Source organism: Bidens hawaiensis, unplaced genomic scaffold (assembly GCF_021521415.1).
Source record: "Bidens hawaiensis isolate Kalapana, Puna unplaced genomic scaffold, B.hawaiensis_p1.1 tig00009070_1, whole genome shotgun sequence".
In the NCBI taxonomy this organism is placed as follows: domain Eukaryota; kingdom Viridiplantae; phylum Streptophyta; class Magnoliopsida; order Asterales; family Asteraceae; genus Bidens; species Bidens hawaiensis.
The window spans coordinates 140,351-164,653 of NW_027491665.1; the positions used below are offsets into that span (position 1 = coordinate 140,351).

The 24,303-nt window shown below is 35.2% G+C and overlaps 4 protein-coding genes across 5 annotated transcripts; all 4 read left to right on the forward strand.

The window, feature by feature from the left end:
- Window positions 1-917: 917 nt before the first annotated feature.
- LOC143531008 (PTI1-like tyrosine-protein kinase At3g15890) lies at window positions 918-3,113 on the forward strand. The gene is made up of 4 exons (XM_077026410.1): window positions 918-1,051; window positions 1,373-1,520; window positions 2,001-2,263; window positions 2,347-3,113. The coding sequence occupies exons 1-4, from the start codon at window positions 1,008-1,010 to the stop codon at window positions 2,975-2,977; spliced, it is 1,086 nt and encodes a 361-aa protein (XP_076882525.1). The 5' UTR covers window positions 918-1,007; the 3' UTR covers window positions 2,978-3,113.
- A 3,353-nt stretch (window positions 3,114-6,466) lies between these two features.
- LOC143531009 (protein KINASE OF THE OUTER CHLOROPLAST MEMBRANE 1-like) lies at window positions 6,467-10,435 on the forward strand. Its single transcript, XM_077026411.1, has 5 exons — window positions 6,467-6,638; window positions 7,556-7,933; window positions 8,014-8,117; window positions 8,193-8,666; window positions 9,397-10,435. Exons 2-5 carry the CDS (start codon window positions 7,568-7,570, stop codon window positions 10,361-10,363), a joined length of 1,911 nt encoding a protein of 636 aa, XP_076882526.1. The 5' UTR covers window positions 6,467-6,638; window positions 7,556-7,567; the 3' UTR covers window positions 10,364-10,435.
- Window positions 10,436-12,814: 2,379 nt separating this feature from the next.
- LOC143530976 (uncharacterized) lies at window positions 12,815-15,195 on the forward strand. The gene is made up of 5 exons (XM_077026380.1): window positions 12,815-13,069; window positions 14,122-14,254; window positions 14,355-14,554; window positions 14,641-14,814; window positions 14,917-15,195. Exons 1-5 carry the CDS (start codon window positions 12,869-12,871, stop codon window positions 15,001-15,003), a joined length of 795 nt encoding a protein of 264 aa, XP_076882495.1. The 5' UTR covers window positions 12,815-12,868; the 3' UTR covers window positions 15,004-15,195.
- Window positions 15,196-18,749: 3,554 nt separating this feature from the next.
- Window positions 18,750-22,459, forward strand: LOC143530977 (uncharacterized). Of its 2 annotated transcripts, none has more exons than XM_077026381.1 (11): window positions 18,750-19,109; window positions 20,248-20,316; window positions 20,477-20,569; window positions 20,665-20,786; window positions 20,866-21,061; window positions 21,143-21,318; window positions 21,519-21,648; window positions 21,726-21,886; window positions 21,965-22,071; window positions 22,146-22,242; window positions 22,344-22,459. In XM_077026381.1, exons 1-11 carry the CDS (start codon window positions 18,816-18,818, stop codon window positions 22,387-22,389), a joined length of 1,491 nt encoding a protein of 496 aa, XP_076882496.1. In that variant the 5' UTR covers window positions 18,750-18,815; the 3' UTR covers window positions 22,390-22,459. The 2 variants fall into 2 exon arrangements, with proteins under 2 accessions (XP_076882496.1, XP_076882497.1); XM_077026382.1 differs by having other exon boundaries at window positions 22,158-22,242; window positions 22,344-22,458.
- Window positions 22,460-24,303: the final 1,844 nt, after the last annotated feature.

A 24,303-nucleotide genomic window follows, 5' to 3' on the forward strand; every position in this document is an offset into this window, starting at 1 on the left:
ACACAAAAACTTTCTGTTGACATAAATCTAAAAGATGCACATTAAATTCAAAATATAAATATTTTGCAACAAATCAATAATGTACATTAAATGTAATTTTCAATATATTGTAGTGGTAGGAAATATGCGTTTCTCAATGAAGAACCTAATTCTCACTAATAACATTTTGGGAGGGTATAAGTGACTCAATAAAGGAAGATCTGGATCTTTGGGATCCCTTGTTAATCCTAAGGGGTCAGGGATTTATCACCAGTGGGCCCGAATGGGCGGGTTTTCCCCGAGACTAGAGATAACTTAGAAGCACTTAAGAGCTTCGTACGACTGGGTTGGGCCATATAGCAATGGCCTTTTACCATTAGGTCATCTGTATGAATTACTTGGGTAATTCTCTGTCTGTTGGCCGCTAAAAAATAATATAATGTGGATATAAGATTTTTTATAAAACTGAAAAGTAGTGTCGCTATCCCTTTAAAATTGCAAAACCCAATCTTTTGAAAATCACATTGGCTGATAGTCATAGCATTATTATGCATGACCTGTTAAACTCGGCTAAGAAACTCCACCGCACTAGCACGAGTAAACCGAAAAGTAGACTAAATTCAAAGTTTGAAATAAAAAAATAGTAGGAAAAAGGGAAATATAAAAATGGGCCACCTCAGCACCTCCTTCCCCACCATCCCTCCTACCGGTAAAGTCATGGAACTCCAATAGTACTGGCTGCTTCTTCTTTCTCTCTCTCTCTCTCTAAAATTGTCAGCTTTCTCCCATAACCAATACAATACCATACCTTCACGCTTCCCATTTTGCTTCCTGTTGGCTCATCCTCTGTTGGATTATTATTATTAAATTACAATTCACAAAAGCTTCTCTGTTTACGATCGGAAACCCTTTTTTGATTGAGAATTTGATTCAATCTATCGAATTTTCGTTGTGGGTGTTGTCTTTTTCTTTCACTTGTAGCTATGAATTGGTCAATTTGACTATACGCGTTTGACGATTGTCGGCTTATGGATTACCGTTCTATGTTTTGTTGCTTTGGAGGACTCGATCGGTACGTTTCACTTAAATCGCTGTTGAATTGATTCAACAAACCCATAATCTGAACTCTGAACTCGCTCAATTCGTTGACTTTTTGTTTCATTATGCTTTAAACTCTTTCAATTCCATGTTTTCAGTGTTTGTTTGTTAGCTAATTTGAGTAAGTCAACGGCAATCGATTTTGACTTTTATCAAATTGGGGAAATTGTCAATGTTAAGTGTATGATTGAAGCGATTAGTGATATGATTGTGATAAATGATGTTGAATTAGTGAATTGCTTCTGGTTGATTTTGAATTAGGGTTTTATTTATTTGTTTTTTTAAAATTTTGCAGGAAACAGAACAAGAAGAAACAGTCAACATGGAGGATATTCTCATTGAAGGAATTGCATTCTGCTACAAACAATTTTAATTATGATAACAAGCTTGGTGAAGGTGGATTTGGTAGTGTTTATTGGGGCCAGCTTTGGGATGGATCTCAAGTAATTCTTCACTCCCTTTTTTATTATTATTATTATGAGCCTAGCTCGGCTCGTTTTAATTTAGTCGGGCTCGATCTCGTTTAGATTTGTTATTCTAAAACCCGAGCTTGGCTCATGCATAGTTTGTCAAGCTCGAGCTCTGTTCATTTATTATTTATTAGTTATTTAATTATTTTTATATGTATACTTTTATAGTTTAATATATATTTATAATTATGAATTATATATATATTATCTTATTAAATATAATAATAGTTATGTAAATTTAGTACATAAAAATTATACAAATTAAAAGCTTGTTTAGGCTCCCAAGCCGGCTCGAGCTCGTTAATTTAATGAGGCTTAATAAAAGCTCGAGCTCGGGCTCAAGGTCGTTTAAGTGCGGCTTGATTCGAGTTTTTAACAAACTTATCTCAAGTAGCTCACGAGCAGCTGGGTTCATTTACACCCCTAATTAGTTCATTTCAACTGAATGTGTAGATTGCGGTGAAGAGATTGAAGGTTTACAGCAACAAAGCAGAGATGGAATTTGCAGTTGAAGTTGAAATCCTTGCACGTGTTCGACACAAAAACCTACTCAGCTTACGTGGATATTGCGCAGAAGGTCAAGAACGTTTGATTGTGTATGATTACATGCCTAATCTTAGTCTACTGTCACATCTTCATGGTCAACACTCTGCTGAATGCCTTCTTGATTGGAATAAAAGAATGAATATTGCCATTGGATCTGCAGAAGGAATTTTGTAAGCCCAAATGACTAATTAAAGTTTAAAGCTTACATTTTTATAGTTTCTTGATTATATATTTGAAATTTTGTATAATCCAGATATCTTCATCATCATGCCACACCACATATTATTCATAGAGATATCAAAGCAAGCAATGTGTTACTAGATGCAGAGTTCAACGCCCAAGTGGCGGATTTCGGGTTTGCAAAGTTAATCCCAGATGGTGTGACTCACGTGACGACTAGAGTGAAGGGTACACTCGGGTATTTAGCACCTGAATACGCGATGCTAGGAAAAGCATCCGAGAGTTGTGATGTTTATAGTTTTGGAATTCTTTTGCTCGAGTTAGCTAGTGGCAAGAAACCGATTGAGAAACTAAGTTCTGCAACAAGAAGGTCGATCACCGAGTGGGCACTGCCATTGGCGTGTCAAAGAAAGTTTAGTGAAATTGCAGACCCGAAACTGAAAGGGGAGTATGATGTTGAGGAAATGAAACGGGCGGTTCTCGTTGGGCTTGTTTGTGCACGAAATCAGCCCGAGAAAAGACCGACGATTCTTGAAGTGGTTGAGTTGTTGAAGGGTGAGTCTAAGGAGAAGGTTGTTGGTTTGGAGAATGATGAAATGTTTTGTGGTGATTATAATGATGGGGTGTCTGTTGCTGATGATAGTTCTGATTTTGTTTCTGAAGATAGAGAAAGAAAACAAGAAATTGAAAATGTTGGGACATAGAGATGAAGAGGTTTGTATGTATAAGTTGTTCAAAGTGTTTTGTGTTGTTTATTTTTGTTTTCTATTTACTATTTAGTGTGTGGATATTACTGTGGTATTTGTGAAGTTTTTAAGTGTGGAAGTGGGAGAATTTTTTTTAACGGCTAACAAACATAGAATTGCTTAGTACTTCGTATGGGGTGACCTGATGGCAAAAGATCACCGCTAGCTGGTCTAACCCAGTCGTACAGGGTTCTTAAGCGCCTTCAAGTTTTCTTCAGTTTCGGGAAAAACCCACTCGCCCGAAGGCCCATTGGTGATAAAACCTGGACGTTATGATCGAACCAAAGATCACGAACAGAAAATCACAAAGATCCTGTTTTTCTTTATTGAACTACTCATGTCCTCCCCCAAAATGTTGTGTATGGAAGTGGGAGATCACCCTGTGTATGGTAAAACTTAAAAGTCAAAGAAGGCTTGTCAAATATCATGGGAAATTGAAGGATTGGTATGAAATTTAATATTAAGGGTACCGTTATATTGGGACGGCAATGGATCGGGTATGAGATGAGTAATTGGGCATATTACAAATCTGTCCCATATCTTAATGGAATGGGTATTACCCATCCTAAATATTTAAGGTTTTAGTTTTTTTTATTAGATTCAGGTTTCATTACTGAAGAAACATATATCCAAACTGTGTTCGGGTTAAATCTATATTTTCACCGGGTAAAGGTTAATGGATAAAATTAGGATAAAACAAGTCAAGAGTAGAGCTAGAACCGGATTCGTATACCGCAAAACAAACTACCATGAGCTCGTTACGGGAAAGACAAGATAGGGGCTTCTCGTAACCACCATCTGGCGTGAGAATAAGTAATCGTCCTTCTAAAGAGAGAAAGTACTTAATTAAATTGATTGGTGTAATATGAGAGTTGTGAATAATCAACTTATGATGACTGAGAAAGTATTTATGATCAGGGTGAGCGAAATATGATCCGTCCTAAAAGACTAAAATAATGCAATATTAGAACGCTCAAATTATTACTTTCAACTAATTTATGATTTTTTTTTTAAATTAAAAAGTTGAAAGAATCATCAAATTTCTTTGTTTTTATTATAATCAGGACTTTGGCATCACCAAGTCGATATGTAAGTATTATCTAAAAATGATTATTAAAAGCAAAAATGCAACAACCGATAATGTCGTTATGTCATAATAGCAAGCGAATAAACTAATAAGAGTAAATTATGCAAGTGTCCGAATTTGATTTTTAAATATTTCTAAATACTAAATGATAAAATGTTAAAAATCATTTAGAATCACCAAATTTATTTGTATTCGTTGTAAATCAAGAATTTATGATCAACAATTATAAGAGAGTTACTGCTTCATATGACCCAGATTTGACTCATGTTCCTTCATTTAATTCGACGGTACTAGGTGATGATGGGAGCCTAATTGGATCATTGAACTGAACGAGTTTTATCTCACCTGTCGTGCCTTCGGACGAGTGTTCATAGGCATTGACCTCAGGTGAGAGTTTTCCCCGGATTGAAAGGCTAGTACATCCCAATATGGTGAATCTAGCCAGTAGTTCATTTAGAGAATTCATTGACCGTTAAAAAAAAAGCCATCACCAGTTGGATATTTAAGTATCATCTTAAATAATAACAGAAACCATAAACTCTCATTTATGTCTGTCTATTTACAAGTTATATTTAATTAGAGATATTATTTCAAAGAATTATAAACATATTCATGGAGTTATAAACAAATCTATTCCTAATGCGCAATGATTCTATTAGATATTATCATTGTGTCATCAAAAGCAGCAGTAACACCGGACTTGAACTCATTCAGACAAAGCTGGATGCAACATTAATGGAGCATCGGTTTGTCGTTCATTTGCCATTAAAGTGTATATGTACATGTTTCAACTTTGCTACGTAACATTGATGGAGCACCAATTTGTTTACCATAAGAGGCTAATGACGAGTGTGCAATATAAAGATACGTACATGTACATGTTTCAACTTCTCTGTGTAACATTTATAGAGCATCACTTCGTTTAACATAATTTTTAAACTCCCACTTTAACTTCTCACCGTCCAAAATGGACTTTGTAAACGTACATTTTGCTATATAAATACTTGCAATTTACACACCTAATTATAGCAAGTACTCTATAAAGATGGATAAAAATCTATTACAACACAAATATATAGTTAATTGATGCAAAGGAATTAGAGCATAATATGATGGTTTCATGGAAACGGAACCTCTTATTTTGGGGACGAAAATGGAGGTCCTTATAGAATTCTCAGCAGGTCTCTCATCCCTATCTCTATAATTACACTAAAATCACTATATTTCTCTCATATTTAATTAAATAATACTTTTTATACTTTATCATTACAGTTTTCTTTATGCTTTACTCACAACCAATTCTACAAATATTAAAACATAAATAAGGGCAACCATTGTTTCTCCAAATTTACAAAAAAAATCACAAACTTTTCTCTCTTCTCTACTCATAACCACTCTTAACCTTATCCTATAATTTGCAAAACTCACTCACAAAAATTTAGGTAAGCCGTTGAGAATGCTCTTAGACAATAGACCATTAAAACAACCTATGCTATTTTGTTTCTACATGTTTTTGGCACTTTTTGCACCATTTACATTCACTCGGGATGCTTTTTGGAAAGCATTTTTGGTTTACTTATTAACTAGAATGTTGGGTGTAAGTATATCTTATCATAGGCTTCTATTGCACCATAGTTTCAAGATACCCAAATGGCTTGAATACACTTTTGCTTATATAGGGGCTCAAGCTATACGGGTCTCACTTGTCCTTTATTTTACTCAACGTACTTCTATTAAAACACAAAGTACGATTTGTATATTGTAACTAACGATTTCATTGATTTTCTGTATACATTTAGGGTGATCTAATATTTTGAGCGAGCATCCATAGAATCACCATCAATATCTTGACTCGGAGAAGGATCCACATAGTCACATTCATGATTTTGGTATAGCTACATGGGTTGGTTATTTGACACCAACGACATGATGGAGAAGGCGGATGCTTAATCTACAAATAAAACCAGTTTCTTTTGATAAGGTATTGACCATTATCAAAACCATTCATATAGTTCCCAACCATTTCCATAACGAAGTCATGTAAGGTTAGAATTAAAATAATTACGTGAGTGTTAACTCATCAAAATCACATTCGTGGCAAATAATAATTTGTCTAAACATCGTTCACAGTAGGGACGAGCAAACGATACTATACACAATATTAGACTGGGTATTTTCGATACGAATTAGCTATCCACTTTTAAAGGTTCCGAAAATCGGTACAATATAGTTCGGTATTTTAGCGATTTTTTGCCCACGATGCTAGTAAGCATTTATCGACACACATTTTTTAACGATTTTCTGTATCTTTATTTTCGATACTGGTAATGTACTTCCATTATAAAATTACAAAACATTGAGTGTCGATGAAGGTTCTCTCTTTTGGTACGTCACAACAGTTATGTAACGTGCTCCCACCTCCTGCTGCAACCGACTTCACTTTCACGACTCCCAAACGTACACTCTTTTGCAACAATATTCACAATTTCTCCGATCGTTTGGCGTTTTACAGCTCCGATTATCATATAAACTGTACGTTACTTGAACCGATCTTTGTTCACTTAACACTTACACTCTTACACCGATCAATTGTATCTTCTTCGTCCTGTACGTTCAATTAAACTGATTTTACACTTAACTGTCTGTTTAATTACACTCTCCTTTTGTGTTCACGAAAATTTGATTACTGTTAGCCCTAAATTTCCACAAATAGTAATTAAATGATAGTAGATCATCGATACATCAGTTTAATTTCGTACGAATTGTTTATTGTGTTATGTGTAGTAACTGTTTTCAGAGTAGTGAGTAGGTTAGGGTTTACTGTATATCAGTATCAGGTTAGGTGATCATTGATTTGTGTCATATGGCTTACTTTGCTTAAACTTTGAAGAATAAAGAGGTTAATAACATATTAATGTGCTGTAATTGTGATTAGTGTGATTTTGATGAGAGAAACTGAGGTTTGCATTTAAGGCTTCTTACATCTTGAGGATGTTATTAGGTTTGTGATTATGAAAAAATGTTTATGGTCACAAATGAGTTGATTAAAATGAAGAATATAGTTGTTACAGTTCAGTTAGCAGACTGTCTAGTGCCTGTTTTCGGTGTAGTAAGAAGGTTAGCATTTACTGTAAATCAGGTTAGGGGATCATAGGTTTCTGTTATGTGGCTTACATTGCTTAAGCAGTGAAGAATAAAGAGAGGATTTACTTGCTATAATTGTGATTAGTGTGACTTTGATGAGAGAAACTGATGTATAGAGTATAGAAGCTTTGCATTTAAGGCTTCTTACATCTTAATTATGTTAATAGGTTTGTGATTATGGAAAACCATTTATGGTCACTAATTAGTTGATTTAAGAAGATGAATGTTATTGTGGCAGCTATTAGCTTGATGTGAATTGGTCTACTGATTGGATTGACAGCTGTATATTCTTTTTGTGTATGCAGTTTTAAAAGCAAATGGCTGAAAAGGCAGGAACAGAGCCAACGCTGCCTTCTTTCGATTATATGCTCTATGAAGGTGATCCTGAACATCTTAGAACCGTTGTAGCAACACCGAATCTACCAAATCCTCAAATAAATGCCTCGTTATTGAAACTTAAGCACAGGATCGGGCATGGACCGTTTGGGGATGTTTGGTTGGCTACACATCATCAATCGTCACATGATTACGATGAGTATCATGAAGTGGCCATTAAGATGTTACATCCTATAAAAGAAGAAGACATACCAAAGTTTATGGTAAAGTTTGAGGATTTATTCCTTAGATTTCGTAAACTACCAAGTGTTTGCTGGTTGCACGGTATCTCAATCATATCTAGAAAGGTAGCAACTTATATATTTAATAACTAGTATCATACAATATAACATGCTATGTGATTAATTCACAAATCTGTTACTTTCAGGCATCTCCACAAATTTGTATCATCATGAAGTTTTATGAAGGGTCGGTTGGTGATCGAATGGCTAAGCTTAAAGGAGGAAAACTTACATTGCCTGATGTGCTGAGGTGGATTTTATAATAGGCTTATAACGATTAACATACAAGACTATTAAATATTAATGGTTATATTATATATTGCAGGTATGGAGTGGGACTAGCTAAAGGAATTCATGAAGTGCATATGTTAGGTGCCTTGGTGCTGAATATTAAGCCAACTAATCTTCTTCTTGATGAACATGATCAAGTGGTTCTTGGAGATTTTGGGATCCCGTTTCTTCTTCGTGGGGCCCAGTTGCCTGATCTGAACATGTCTCTGAAGCTTGGATCACCTAATTACATGGCTCCGGAACAATGGGAGCCAGAACTTAGAGGTCCGGTTAGTGTTGAGACTGATAGTTGGGGATTCGGGTGCTGTGTTTTGGAGATGTTGACAGGTGTACAACCATGGTTTGGTAAATCGGTTGGTGAGATATACAATTCTGTTGTGGTGAAACGAGAAAAACCGCAGGTTCCAAATGGTCTACCTCCTGCTGTTGAAAATGTTCTTAATGGCTGTTTTGAGTATGATCTTCGTAATCGACCGCTTATTGCAGATATTCTGCATGCTTTTGAAAGGTAGGTTCTATGTGCGTATTTGATTAAGTTTTGTATTCATATCCTGTGTTTGATTATGTTTTGCTTCAAATGAATGAAATCAACAAATCTAGCTACGTGGAAACGGGTTGAGAGCACCTCTTATTCATTTTATTGAGTGTGAAAGATATTATGGTTCAACCCGACCCGTACGAAGATGACTCGTTTCTAGGCTTGTAAACGAACTAAACGTTCATTGAACCCTCCTGTGGGAAGTTTGTTTATGTTTGTTTATTTGCTAAACAAACAAGCACGAACAACATTTTTTGTTCATTTAGTTAAATAAACGAACATGAACAATGTCTCGTTCTTTCATTTATGATCGCGAAAGTTCATTTATGTTAATTGTTGTCCACCCAATTATATCTGTTAATCCAAGTTCGTTTATTATATTCGTTCTTTTGTATTCGTTTACGTTCGTGAACTGTTTGTTTGTGTTGTAAACGAACATGGAACATGCTCATTTTCTTAACGAACGAACACGAACAAGAAAACTCCCTTCGTTTAGCTGTTCGTGTTCGATCGTTTGTTCGGTTAAGTTGACGAGCATGATTCAGCTTTGTTTGTGTTTGCTCGTTCATTTACAGGCCAGCTCATTTCAATCAGAACTGTTTTGATGATCTTTTTACAAGTATACAGCAGAAAACAACTACTGCTGTTTGTTGCTTAACATATTCATTATAAATAAGTGAAATTGAAATTGATTTTGCAGTTCACGTGATGCGGTGTTTAATGATGGAGAGTGGATTGGTCTAGAAAACAGAATATCAGCAGACAGAACACTTAAAGGTAGCAGTTACTCCACATGGTTTCTAACAAAAGATCATCTGCAAGTAGGCGATATTGTTCGGTCCCGAAAAGCCCCAAACAATTGCAAAAACATGGCTGTACCCGAAGGAACCGTAGTGGGTTTGGAAAAAGACACTGATCGAGATGGTTTTGTTCTAGTTCGAGTCCAAGGAATCCACAACCCGTTAAGAGTTAACATCACCACTCTAGAGCGGGTCACTTCTGGGTTAGCCGCTGGTGACTGGGTGCACTTACTAGAGCCAAGCCGAAACCATTCGGTTATTGGCATTCTACACTCGATAGACCGTGATGGAACTGTAAGTGTCGGGTTTATAGGGCTAGAGACCCTATGGAAAGGACACTGTTCTCAGCTCCAAATGGCAGACCCGTTTTCCGTGGGTCAGTTTGTGAAACTAAAGGAGAACGTGGTCACACCTCGGTTTCCGTGGGTACATAAACGAGAAGGAATATGGGCGACTGGTAAGATTACGCAAATACTTCCAAGCGGGTGTCTTATTGTGCGTTTTCCTGGGAAATTTGTTTTTAAAGGCGAGTGTGATTCGTATCTAGCCGATCCAGGTGAAGTTGAGCATGTTTCGTTTGATACGTGTTCCACTTTGGTGGATAAGTATCAGCATGTTGAGGATCATCATTGGGCTGTGAGGCCAGTTATGATTGCATTTGGTGTGCTTACGGCTTTGAAGTTTGGGTTCATGGTGGGTCATGGTGTAGGTGCTAGACTGAAGAAAGGTTGTGCGGGTCGGGCACGAGGTGGTGGTAGCGGTCTGGGTCAAGATGGGCAGAACGGTGGTGGTAAGGTGAAGTGGCTACCATCGCCTGTTGCAAATATGCTCGCGAGGGACGGTTCTGTGGCTCCTGTGTATAGCTAGATGATTGAATGGATCGTGTGTTTGATGTAAGTAACTAATGCTAATGGCCGACTTGGAAGTTGTTTTTATTGTAAATAAATATATGCAACTTGTTTTATTTCAATAATGTCTTCCAGTTTATCCAAAGTTCATACATATTTAGTTCCTTCAAAAAAGTTGTTTGACCCTGTTATGTACTCCTCTGCAAATGGATCTTGAATCTTTTAGTGAAAGAAGTCAAGAACCTTCGAGCTTCGCATACTATCTTAGGCTCGCGAGTTGTGTTATAATAATATTTGTTTAATAATAATAATAAATATATATTCAAATAAAAAATATTCTTATCCATAGTTAACAATAAAAACTAATAACGTGTAGGAGGAAGATAAGACAATACTAATTAAGATAGCCAAGAAATTTTGACAACGAGTATCACTTGTTAAAAGCCCTACTTAAACATGTAGAGTTACATCATACAGATAGATCGTTATGTATGGATGATATTTTATTGATAATGATGATGATTATTCGAACATATAGATGGTCTTTAGAATAAATATAAGATTAATGTTATTCGTGGTTGGTTTATAATAAATCAACTAACGCTCATTTAAGTGGTGTTGTGTAGCGTTCTTAACTTATCAAAAGATGAGAGCTTTGTGGTTGGTTTATTATAAATTGACCAACATTTAAGTGGTTTTGTGCAATGTTCTTAACTTATTAAAAGATAAGTGCGATCTGGTCGTGTCATAGCTCTGGATCTTCGTGTGAACCCACAAAATATGTTGGAGCCTTTAGCCAACTTAATTAATCAAAGACTGCATCATATTTGCACATCGGTGACTTCAAAACTGGTGTATTAACAATATCATATATAAAGACAAAACAAATGTTTCGGACCTTGCCATCATGATGACAACACTATAATCCAACAACCATACATTTCTAACGTTTATACCTTTTAATATTATAGAAGTCTATATAATGTTAGAGTAGGTGTAAATACCTAATAAAGCGATTCCTTCGAGTCTTCTCCCACCAATATCTCTCTCTCGATCGATCGATAAAAACAGTCAACAAATTCGAACTTTGTTGTTTTGCAAAGTTTGAAATACGTAGCAAAAAACAATTACTACATTGTTAAGGAAAGAACAACTTGATGGCATTCTTAATATAAGGGGCGTATGTTTGATACAACAACATCCTCAACGTAATATATTGTTAATCTTACTTAAAAAAAGTAGTTAATGTGGACGTGTAATTACAATGATTAAAAGAAAATGTGATGGTAATGAATCGTAATTCTCATATCCATCAACAACGTACTACATGGAATCAACAAGAATAATCGTCGAGAGACATCTTTATTTAACTTTTATTGTTATACTCATTTTACAATGCATAAAGTATTCCAATTATATCTTACGTTGCTTTGAGTTGATTAAACATTTTTTTTCTATCTGAACAATAAATTATAGAGGTTTTATAAACAAAAGAGAGAACCATAAATATAGAAACGTATCAAACCCTAATAAGTAATCGCTAATTAATAATACGAGTGCGAAAGTTAATACGCCACAGCACACGTGCGAGTAACATATAGTATAAAAAGGTAATTCATGTCGGATATAGCAACTTGCATTAAAGTCTCCTATATATTTACTAACACCCGTATAACACATCCATAATAAGACTTAAAAACACCTCAAATCATGTATAGTCAGCTGTCATAACTGAAAATTGCGTACTCTTTAAAAACACCAAAAACTCATTTAATTGCATTATCATTTGCTTGCCATTTTCTTTTTTAATTTTTAACAGCTCATGTAGTCACTACCAACTCAATTTTGAAAATTCTCGTGACAAACCGACCTCCAAGCCTTGCCCAAAATCCAACCTTCCCAGTCGATAAAAAAATTAAAAAAATAATAATAAAAAAATCATAACTCAAAATATAAATAAAAAATAAAAAATCTAAAAAACTAAAATGCTTCCGTCGTTATCCTCGTTAAAAAAAAACTCGAAACTCGTCCTGACCCGTTCCGACCCTAACATGTTCCGACCCAAACCAAAACAACCATTTTCTAATTGACCCATTCTAACCCTAACCTATTTCGACTCATGACCCGGTGGACCCAACCCAACCCACTTGCCACATGTAAATTGTGGGTACACTAATGGTATGAGTATGATAGATCCAAGAAAATATGATAAAATTAATTCCCCAAAAATAATTTCTTCCAACTTTTGATGACAAAAGTAAAAAAACCCAGAAAATATAGGGATCCAACGTGTCACTTAGTCAAAAGCATGATTTAAACCGCTTTTCACCACCCTATAAATAAAACCCACCCATCATCTCCACCAACAAAACAATATCATCATCCCATTTGCTCCCAACAAAACCCTAACCCTAGCTTCGTAATTCTCGGCCGGATGTTTCTGATCTAATCGGATCCAATCCAATCACATCCAATCGGACACCTGCTGGTTTGAATTTGATTGATTGATCGATTTGAACAAACGATGTCTGCGATTGTGTGTGGGAAGAGATCGTTCTTTGAAGACCTACAAACGTCGCCTAATTCTGCATCGCCTCCGGCTTCCAAGAAACTTCGTTGCTTTACTTCAACTTCTCCGGTTCGCTTTTCGTCTTTCGCTAACTCTCCGCCTTCGCCGTCTCTCGTCGATAAGCTCCGCCTGGTTTTCCCTAATATGGATAAGAAGGTAGGGTTTTTATTCGTTTTTAACTGTCAATTGTTGTGAAATTGTTAGGTTTGTGTTATTTTTATTGCTTGTGATTGAATTGATGTGACACTGTTGGTTTGTTATTAATTGAAAATAGGTAGATCGGTGATTGATTGATGGGTTTAGTAATTAGAATAGAATTGGAATTATATATGTTTAGATTGATTTAATTAGCATGTTGTAAGTTGTGGCTTTTATGATATTATTTTGGTTAATGATAATTATTAATTAGGTTATAAGTTAAAACCCTATGTTTAGAAATTGTTTAATTTAGCTTTATTAAGTTTAGGCGCGGATTAGCCGATGCTTGAAGAAAATTTTGTTTTATATTTCAATTGAAAAGGTTGTATGATAGAATCTAGATGTGGTTGCATTGTATTATCATTTGTTTGTGATGGTGATTTGGGTTTTTTAATCTATTGTAATCGTATGTCTATCTAATTAGTTCAACTTATGCGGTTGTTATGTTCTGGTTCTATTTTATCTGCTTGTGATTGGCTTGATTCAATACGGTTGATTCATTGTTAATTCAAATTATGTAGATTGATTGACGAATCCAGCAAATTTATTCATCGAGTTGAATTGTTTAGTTACACACAACGCTTCTATGTACATGTCTAGAATGGTTCAATTACTGTATGCTATTTTTTGGTTATGGATAGTTAGGCTAAAGCACTAGATTCAGCGATTGTTTAATTTGGTTTATCAACAATTAGCCTGGATTAGCCAATGTTTGAATGTGATGGAGTCCAGATTTCGGACGCAAGGTGTGTTTTTCCCAATTAAAGAAAAGTGTATGATAGAATCTAGAAGAAGTTGTATTATCGTCTGTTTGTGATGGTGATTTGGGTGCATACATGTCACTTACGTTGCTTATGCCTGTGGGTCATCTGGTCTGAATTTATTTAGTGTTTATGTGAATGTGAACTAGTCAGCAAGTACATTTTGTTATGTCAAGCTTAGTGTCTATAATTACGTCACCGTTATTCTATGTTAATATTCTAACTGTAAAGACGTAACTGTGTTTTTAGCTTCTGGAAGAAGCACTAGAAAGGAGTGGAAATGATTTAGATTCTGCCATCAAGAGTCTCAATGAGCTCTCTCTTGGATATGTGAACGGGATCACAAGTTCACCAGTGCAGTCAGACACAATAATAGATAAAGGTAATTTGTTTGATTTCATCTTCAGGCTTACTGCTTACACTTTGGCTTTCGCATGTTATTGTTCATTTAACGGATAAAGTTTTTTCACTGACTTATATAGGCCAGGTTACTGCTAGTGAAGATGTTCCTTCAGAAAACTCACCCAAAAATGGTGCAGAATGGGTTGAATTGTTTGTGACAGAAATGACAAGTGCTACCAGCATTGATGATGCTAGACTTCGTGCCATGCGGGTTCTTGAAAGTTTGGAGAAATCCATAACCGAACGTGCTGCTGGTGATGCTGCAGAAACCCTTCAAAAGGCAAGTTTCCCAAACACAAACATACAAGTGTGTATAGCGTGTACTCTTTTTTCAACCATCTAATTTGGTTGTACGGTTTATTTCAGGAAAATATATTGTTCAAGCAACAGATTGAAGTCATTTTGAGGGAGAATGCAATACTAAAACGTGCTGTAGCGATTCAACATGAACGCCAAAAAGAATTTGATGAGAGGACAGTAGAGGTGCAGCAGTTGAAACAGTTATTATCTCAGTATCAAGAGCAGTTAAGGACACTTGAGGTCAACCCTTAGAACTTGACTTTATGCTTTTTTTTAAATAGTAAAATGAATAGCATGTATATATATATATTAAAGTTGGTTGAATGTTGTTGATGGCTGCAGGTGAATAACTATGCATTGACAATGCATTTAAAACAAGCTCAGGGAAACAACTCCATTCCTGGACGATTCCATCCTGATATCTTCTAATAAAGAGGTGAAGTTTGTGTTTGGCATGGTGGATAGATATCTGTTATTGAATTTTTTATATATTTTTTTGTTTTGTTTAAAGAGATATAAATTTGCCAGGTTCATGGCAAGTAGATTATATGTTCTAAACGTCGATGAATGGTTGATTAATTTAATGTATAACACCTCAGTTTAATATTTGGAGTTTTTGGTTTACCAAAGCTTGCTTGTTTTGTTGCTTCATATTATGCCTACGAATGCAAAACTTGGATGTGTTTTGATGAAGACAAGCAACGTTCGTTTCATATAACGACGTGTTAAGCAAGCTTATGCGTTTCATTTGGCATATAATATACCATCTAGTGTAGTAAGTATAGTAGTTCTCCACACTCCACAGTAAGGACTTGTTTATAGTGAGATACCTAAGGCCACCATTAATTTGATGGTGGCTAGTGTCAAGGTTGGCAAGATGCTATTAGTCGAGCCATGTGTCTAATGTCATTAACTGTAGAATGGGGAACTGGATGCCTGCGTTCTGATTAGCAAGATTTGTTTGTATTAAAAGAAATTGTACTTTTTGTTATGCATCTTGACTTGTTAGGTAAACCATTTATATGCCCACTTAAATAATTATGGCCGCCTTGATGAGCATGAACCACATTATGTTATCCACGTATGGTAGAAGAATATGCAGATTAGCTCACACTATAGGGGATTAGGTTATTGTCTATGTGTAATTAGTTTGATGATAGTGTGTGCCAATTATGCACATGATCGATTCCTAATCTTTGGTTATATTGTATTTGGTGAGTTGAGACTAATTGGGGATGATATGTACTCGCTAGAGTTTACCTAAAAATACCTAAATGCAAGTAAATTGAGAATTTGGTTAAATATTGTGAGTTGGAAGTTTCAAGATTTAGATTCTTCATATAAAGTTCATCAAAACCTATAAGTTTTATGTTGTTTTATTGAAAACTAAGAGTTTTAACATATTATAAAAGAGAAACGCGATCTTGTATATTAATTATGCTAGTATAATGTGAGCTCAGTTATAAATTAATTTTCAAGTTTTAAATATGGAAATTAGTTTTCAGTGACGGTTATGTACTCTTTGGTATATAACTCTGTCATTTATTACTAAAGTATGCGTCCTGCTTGCGGTCTGCGCATATAATGTATATATGTGTGAACTCTCGGATGTGCAAAAGTGAAATTGCACTAATTTTGACGTTATTTTACTATCTTGTGAAAATAACGTTAAAAGTGACGGAAAGTTAATCAGACATCATGTGGTGGCGTTGACAGTCGAAAGACAAGGGTACGTGCACCAATCAGCCGGTGTCCCGATGGTTGAGTGTTATGTGCCTTAGTCCAAGGCTTGATGCAAAACTACTATCGAGCCGAGGGTCTCACAGGAAGCAGCCGCTTTATTCCTATGGGGTAGAGGTAAGGCTGTCTACATTTTACCCTCCTCAGACCCTACCATAGCTTTGCTATTGGTGGGATATACTGAGTACGATGATGATGATTTATTACTAATGTATACAACTATATACCCTTTTTAATACGGAAAAAGAGCTTATGATGGAATACCAAAATATTAGCATGAAATACATGTTTTGATTTGACTTAAACTTACTTGATGGTGGAAATACTAGGGCTCTATAAATTTACTCATTTAGCATGAGGAATTGGCTTTCCACCAATCATAAAGTTATGTAGGTTTTTGCACACCGATGTGTGATGAAATTACAAGCACATGATTGTGTATATATATTTTTTACCACAATCATGTATAATGAAAAATGTATTTAAGTTGTCGCTTTAAAAGGGGTGCGTTTTAAGAGCCTACAGTGGTCTTAGAATCGGTCTAGGGTTGCACGTGCACACGTGTGCCTGTGTTGTGTTTTTGAAACCAAAACAACACATACTCATTAGCATGATGCATACTTTCACATAAGAACCCTTACACATGAAGATTTGAAAATGACAATCAAATAAATTAAACTAGATATGAGTTCGGGATTCTTTTAATAGTACTACAATGCATTTTTAGACTTCAGTTTTGTAAATATATAGTTGAAAATTAACTAAAAAATTTATTTATTTATTTATTTTTAAATCTTTGAACAGTTATGCTATAGTTTATATTTTAAAAATGGACTGTATTAGGAAAATTACATAACATTATAAAAAATATTTTAAAAATACGATTGATGTAGAAAAACAAAAAAAAAGAAATTCTTAGAAACATACCATCAGAAAAACTTCAACATCCAATTTGATAGATAAAAAAACAGTATGTACAATTGCAACAGAAGGTGAGTATGCAATAACAATCCAAGGTCTCATACCTAGACGAAAACTAAACTCCCACTCACAACCAATGTAACAAGTTACAACAGGTAACTAAGTAAGAAGGGTATAACGATTAGTTAATAAGGACCACTATTGTCTAATCATTGAGATTCATCAATGTGTGTTGCTTCTCATATTGGGTAAAAACGCAACCTATATCCATCAAGGTAGGAATAATGACACATAAAATAATTTTATTTTCCACAAAGTATAGATCGAGAATCAGGTCGGGTAGATAGACCGCATTGAAGATATTCGTAGATAGTGTTTTGAGATTATTTGTTAATCTAATGGTATCTTAAGTTTAATATATATTATTACTATATTAAGTTTATCGAGCATTCATTCAAATTGATTACTCGTATTACAATTAAATACGATAGATAATCGGTAACATATTATTAATTGGCGAGAGTTTATAGTCTTATGGTATCAAGGTGTGTACATAGAGGTGCTTCTTTTCAAGTGGTGGAGCTTGAGTTGCAGAGTGAATAAAATTGTAGATTTAGAATTAGAAATAACGGGTGTGAGTTAGTCATTTTAAAAAAAATAAATTGATAATCGATATTAAAAGTTTCTAATACTATTTATTTAAACCACTTCTTAATATTATATTTCTTAAAAGTAAAACACCGTTACAATCAGGGCTGTAAAAGAACCGAACGCTCAGCGGATAGTTCGTGAACGCTCAACGGAAAGTTCGTCTACGCTTGTTCGTTTAATAACTGAACGAAAACGAACAAGAAATTTTGCTTGTTTAGTTAAATGAACGAACAAGAATAGAGGTTGCGTTCGTTCATTTGTGTTCGTGAACGATTGGTAATGTGTTCTTTTATGTTCGTTAGTCAAAGGCTTGCTTGATATTTGTATAATATTTTATTTGTGTTAAACAACGTAGCATTAAATTTTATAATTTTATTGTTTATGTTTAATTTGTATCGTTAATGCTTTGTATTATAAAGTCTTGATTTAACTAACAACATATACAACTTGTGCTTGAACATTATCATAATAAAACGTCGATCAATGATGACTATGTTTATATCAAGTGGTTAACTTTATATCTAATTCAGGTGATTATGCCTAAAGTTAACAATACATGTTCGTTTGCGCTTGTGAACAAATCCAATTCCTTAAAGAAAGAACACTAACTAGATTTTTTGTTTGGTTACTTCATGAACAAGTTTCATATTAAACGAACAAACATGAAAAAAGCTCCGTTCGGTTCGTTTACGTCCCTGGTTACCATTAGTAAAAAGTTGTGTTTACCATGAGTGAGTTGATTGGATAATTGGCCCTTAACCACATGATCTTTTCTTTTCTCTTCTCTTCTCTTCTCTTCTTCCTACAATTTTCTACCCACCCCCATTCAAGAACCATCTTCCTTCTCCTTCCAAATCAACTACGAGGCATATCGTCGAACACCTGGTCTGCATCTTCTAACAACCAACACTCACACACCTGCAACAGCAATGGCGACTTCTTCTTTCGCTCTCATCCCTTCATCTCCTCTCACCCACTCTTCACCATCATCATCCTCTTCTTCTTTCTTCGCCGGCGGTACACTCTCCTTCACCCGTAATAATAATCATAATATTAACAGGACTTGTGTTTCTTCTTCACAATTCAGCAGCAAGAGGCTATACGGCAAGCGATGTAAAGGGTTTGTTGTCTTCGCTGCGGCGGATTATTATTCCACTCTTGGAGTGCCCAAGTCTGCCACTATTAAAGATATTAAAGCTGCTTATCGGAAGTTGGCTCGTCAGGTATTAGGGTTTTTGTTTATTTTGGGGTTATTGTGTTTATTGATTTGATATTGGTTTATTGAGTATGAGGGTGTTTGGATGCTGGTTTAAGCTGAAATGTTGAAACTTTAAACACATAAATTACCAATCTTTTTCGTTGTTTTTCTCTTAATTATTGTTTTTCATTGTTCGTGTTGCAAGAATTAAGAAAAAGATCACAGCTTTATTAGAAAAAATGTATTGTGTGTACGCCACACGTGGATCAACAGTTGAGCTACTTATCTAAGCTTAGTTAACAGCACATTCAACCATATAGCTTTGTTTATAGCTTCAGTAAGCATAATGTAGTCAAAAGTAACTAGAAAATTCAGCATATAAGTTGGGAACATCTTTGCATCAGTACTTGTAAGTCCTTTACAGCTAGCTTAGAACTAGCAATTAGAATGATCAAATTAATAACAAAAGCTCAAAACTTATAGCAATTCACAAAAAAACAAACAAGATTAGTTGTTTGCCATTACCAACCAAATGATTAAAACCTAACCAAAAAGAACTAGATTTCACCTCGGTTTTGCTTGGCTAATGTCTTTTGAAAGCTACTTGCCTTGCGTGACTGCGTCTACCTGAGGGCTTGAGGCACAAAACACTTTGTTTGTGCACCTCAAGCACTTTTGACTACAATGATAGGCAGCTTACAGTGACATAGTTGCACAAGCAAATGTGTGTTAAATTCAATTGCAGATGTAACTGACCTGCCAATCCCTTAACTTGCAGTGGTTATTCCTACTGTACATTAGCATGCATCTAACCTTAGGATCTGTCATTCGTTCTTTCAGCCAAACCAATCAAACCCTTCTAACTAATTTGGCTGAACCTTTTTAATAACAAAGAGCAGCAGCAGCCTTATCAGTACTTCATCTACCCTTCTAGGAATATATGCATTTTTTTCTCAGTTTCTCAAATCTCTCTTGAATCCCAGGGTGTTGCATTTTATTATGTCAGGTCTCTTTCTATTATTTGCATTTCTTTCTAATATTCTTATGTATAAACATAACCAGTTACAATTATATTTATTTCTCTAGTTTCATGAATATAATAATGAATGCATCACTACCTTTACGTTACTCATGATTTGCAAATATTTCTCTCTTCCGTCCAGTATCATCCAGATGTCAATAAGCAACCTGGTGCTACTGAAAAGTTTAAGGAGATAAGTGCTGCTTATGAGGTATGTTATTGTTAGGGCACAACTTTTGCATTCCAGTTTTTCTTCATTTTACACTTTTTTGTATATAAATCAACAAACTTTCAGTTGTCCTTTTGGTCATTTCATTAGAGAGATCATGTTACATAGTTTCACAATGAATGCTGAAGTATGAGTCTGTCAGGTTCTGTCAGATGACAAAAAAAGAGCCATGTATGATCGGTATGGTGAAGATGGAGTTAAAAGCACAGTGGGTGGACAAGCTGGTGCTTATGCGGTACTACCCATTATTATCTCTTGTTTTCTTTTTCATTGCAAAAGTTAAATTCTAAACTATTTTATTTTGTTGATTAATCTTTATTATTGTTATAGACGAATCCATTTGATCTCTTTGAGACCTTCTTTGGAACAAGTATGGGTGGATTTGCTGGTGCTGATACAGCTGGATTCGGAGGACGTCGTGCCACTACTGTTATTAAAGGCGAAGATATACGGTGCGTGAGTTAGGTTTAAACTAGTATTAGTTATTTATTATAAAGCTAAAAATGGTTGACAAAGTTGATGTATTTACAGATACGACATGACATTAGAATTTTCAGCAGCAATATTTGGAACCGAAAAGGAATTTGAGTTATCTCATCTTGAAACATGTGACGTGTGCACTGGAACAGGAGCAAAAGTGGGGTCCAAGATGAGAATATGCTCAACCTGTGGTGGCAGAGGTCAAGTTATGAGAACAGAGCAAACACCTTTTGGTATGTTCTCACAGGTAATTAAGGATTTTTATTAATTATTTTAATATGGGAAAACATGATTAATATGTGTTTGTTCACGCTTGATTGATCTGTAGGTTTCTGTATGTCCAAATTGTAACGGGAACGGAGAGATGATATCTGAATACTGCAGAAAGTGCTCTGGTGAAGGGCGTATACGTGTGAAGAAAGATATTAAAGTCAAAATTCCACCTGGAGTCAGCAAAGGAAGCATTCTCAGAGTTACCGGTGAAGGTGATGCTGGTCCAAAAGGGTATGTTTCAAATGACCATTATACACTTATTGATATTATCAAGATTTTATGTGAATTTACTGAAACAACTTTAAAAGAAGGAAGAAGTATTCTTTTTAGGCTAATTCACTGTCGTTTGGATGCATCAAGATTCAAGGAAATGACCATTACACTCTTATCCGCTTTTGACTTTTTTTTACTGTTTCTTTCCCTTTGACCAGAGGCCCTCCTGGAGATCTTTATGTCTACCTCGATGTTGAAGAAATTCCAGAGATCCAAAGAGATGGAATTAACCTAATTTCATCCATTTCAATTTCTTATCTTGAAGCTATATTGGGGACTGTTGCCAAGGTGATAAATTTTATTTTAATACTTTATTTTATTTATTGGTTGGTCTAATATACTAATTCAATTGCATTGTGTTACAGGTGAAGACAGTTGAGGGGATGACTGAACTTCAAATCCCTGCAGGTACTCAACCTGGTGATATTCTTGTTCTGGCAAGAAAAGGTGCTCCAAAGTTGAACCGACCTTCCATTCGAGGGGATCACTTATTCACTGTTAAAGTTACTATACCAAAACGAATCAGGTATGTTTTTTGGTAAATAGTTTTTCTGTCAAAAAGTCAACAATATTATATGTTCTTACCTAATATTGGTTGTAGTAGTGGCCAAGAACGTGAGCTTCTTGAAGAACTTGCTTCTCTTAATAACCCTGCGTCCACCCGTCCACGTTCTCGCCCTAAGGCCCCTATTCCTAATGCTCAGCAAACTGGTAAATTCTGTTAATTTTCAACATTTCATTAGTCCCATGATTCTAGGAATTTGAGGTTGGTTGTGTTTTCGCAGCTAAAGCTACAGAAACTCAAGTGGAACCAGTTGCGGAGGAAAGGAAGAGTTCAGAAGATCAAGATGACCCGTTGAAGAAGATAACAGATTTTGCCGGGTATTTTTTTCTTCTTACTTTTTACATGTGGCGTGTTTTCATTGGTTGGATTCATTTGAGAAAAGGTTAACGGGCTTTGTATTTTTTCTATCAAACTGTAGGTCTGTCGTAAAAGGAGCTATAAATTGGTTTAAGGACAACTTGTAGATGCTGATGAGCATACGATAATACTCTCTTTCATCTAACTTAGCAGCCAAAGATTTTCTGTCCTTTTGAAACGGATGCTAAAAGGATATCCTCCTCGGATTCTGTTGAAGAAATTGTTGAAAGAATTTGTTGGTTATTTAGAAAGCACATGTTGAAGTTTTGGCTGAAACTTAGATTACAGTCGATTGGTGTATGTAAAACACTTGTATTCCATGCCAGAATGTTTAAAGAGTTTTAAATCTCCAATTGCTAGTTCACTCGTCAAAACGAGTCTTGTGAGTTTATGAAGAATAATGAACTTCAAGAATCAAAGTGTTTACACATTTCATGAGCATAAACACTGCATGCTTCAAGTTCAGATGGTATTTATCAATTTCTTTGTTCATTTGGATTTGCTTTTAAATCTTCAAACCTCACTAGTTCTTTGCATAAAATTGGCGAAGAATTTGTAACAGGACTGCAGGAGGGTACAAAATGCTGTTGATTTAATTAGCCAAATCTTAACTGCATATTTGACTAGACTCTCAAGGGGTGATCTAATTAGGTTTGGACCCTGCTATTAAGTGGATTTTTGTCGTAACCTTTTGAAAGTCATCTGTCCGGCATAAGCTGTAGAATGTTGACTTACACCATTTTTTTTTCAGTCCTAGTTTAGGTGGTCACTCTGTATCATGTATCCATATTCTGCATGATCTTTGTTTTTTAGTTGACCATGAGAACACAAGACAGTGTCCATCGGGTAGGGTTAGCTTGTTGGGTTGGAATGGTTCTAGTCATCCCAGCTTTATGACATAAGTCACATCTTGGGTCATAACAACATTATTCAAGCCATCAATTATGGCATATAACATTTTGATGCATTATCTGATTGGTACGCGTTTGACGTTAAACTCTAAAAGACCTTTGCCCCTCAGCGCAAAATTGCATGACCTTGAGATATGTGGCATGTTTCGATTATATGTGACGTGTAACAGTGAAATTTATAAGATCAAAGAAAAAACAATCCACGCTTATTTTAGTGAAACAAATATTGTAAATCGCATATTCTCCTGATTTTCCCTAATCAAATTTACTTGCGTGTAGGGGTGTCATCTGGGTTTTTTTAAATCAAGTTTCGGGTTTTTGTGGTTGGGTTATTCGGGTTCTATGCTATAGGATCCTATCCGTTTACTGGCCCAAATAAGATTCGGGTTATTTGGTTTCGGATTTATTCTGGTTGGGTTATTCGGTATTTGGGTTTTTAAGTACAAGCTGGAATCCATACTATACAATTTAACTTAGCATGATATTCATTAGATAATAAGCACAAAATGTAAAATATAAAAACTCCCAAATCCTAATGTGATCATTTATTCATCATAACCATGCACGGTCAAACAAAACATATCCTAATGTAAACATATATATTAAGTAAATCATATCAAACAAAACAAGCGCACGGTCAAAGAATATGAACCAATTGAATAAACTAAAAAGAACGTTAAAATTGTCATGCTCAGTTGCTCACAAGAAAAAAACATCATATATACATACAAACAACAAAAACAAAACATATGGGAGAAAACCAGCCTATTGTATAATTTACATTATTTTTATGTAACTTCTTATTTTAACCCAATTAACGAAACAAATACTACCTATGTCAAGGTGTCTGAATGTAAACACTAAAATGATGATATTATTTAAAATAGGATAATAGCAAGGGTGTGTGTAATGTGTTACTGTTGAAGACGACTTTGTTTAATCAAAAGCAAAACAGCAACAATAACAGGAGCAGATATCATAATAAGAGCTTGTATAATAATATTCGGCCGTGTTATCTCCGGCACGAGGATGCTGCCGTACTTAATTGCAGCTGCCAGCTTCAACAAGAAGCTCACGTCATCATCATCCTCCTGTTAATTTATTTATCAA

What these genes read in the sequence shown, in the direction of transcription:
- LOC143531008 (XM_077026410.1), top strand. Translation starts at nt 1,008, where the DNA reads ATGGATTACCGTTCTATGTTTTGTTGCTTTGGAGGACTCGATCG. An exon ending in AGCTTTGGGATGGATCTCAA is followed by an intron (nt 1,521 to 2,000) that starts GTAATTCTTCAC and finishes CTGAATGTGTAG; the next exon opens with ATTGCGGTGAAGAGATTGAA. An exon ending in GGATCTGCAGAAGGAATTTT is followed by an intron (nt 2,264 to 2,346) that starts GTAAGCCCAAAT and finishes TGTATAATCCAG; the next exon opens with ATATCTTCATCATCATGCCA.
- LOC143530976 (XM_077026380.1), top strand. Translation starts at nt 12,869, where the DNA reads ATGTCTGCGATTGTGTGTGGGAAGAGATCGTTCTTTGAAGACCTACAA. An exon ending in TCCCTAATATGGATAAGAAG is followed by an intron (nt 13,070 to 14,121) that starts GTAGGGTTTTTA and finishes CTGTGTTTTTAG; the next exon opens with CTTCTGGAAGAAGCACTAGA. An exon ending in AGCAGTTAAGGACACTTGAG is followed by an intron (nt 14,815 to 14,916) that starts GTCAACCCTTAG and finishes TGATGGCTGCAG; the next exon opens with GTGAATAACTATGCATTGAC.
- LOC143530977 (XM_077026381.1), top strand. Translation starts at nt 18,816, where the DNA reads ATGGCGACTTCTTCTTTCGCTCTCATCCCTTCATCTCCTCTCACCCAC. An exon ending in CTTTTGGTATGTTCTCACAG is followed by an intron (nt 21,062 to 21,142) that starts GTAATTAAGGAT and finishes ATTGATCTGTAG; the next exon opens with GTTTCTGTATGTCCAAATTG. An exon ending in TATTGGGGACTGTTGCCAAG is followed by an intron (nt 21,649 to 21,725) that starts GTGATAAATTTT and finishes ATTGTGTTACAG; the next exon opens with GTGAAGACAGTTGAGGGGAT.
- LOC143531009 (XM_077026411.1), top strand. Translation starts at nt 7,568, where the DNA reads ATGGCTGAAAAGGCAGGAACAGAGCCAACGCTGCCTTCTTTCGATTAT. An exon ending in TCTCAATCATATCTAGAAAG is followed by an intron (nt 7,934 to 8,013) that starts GTAGCAACTTAT and finishes TGTTACTTTCAG; the next exon opens with GCATCTCCACAAATTTGTAT. An exon ending in ACATTGCCTGATGTGCTGAG is followed by an intron (nt 8,118 to 8,192) that starts GTGGATTTTATA and finishes TATATATTGCAG; the next exon opens with GTATGGAGTGGGACTAGCTA.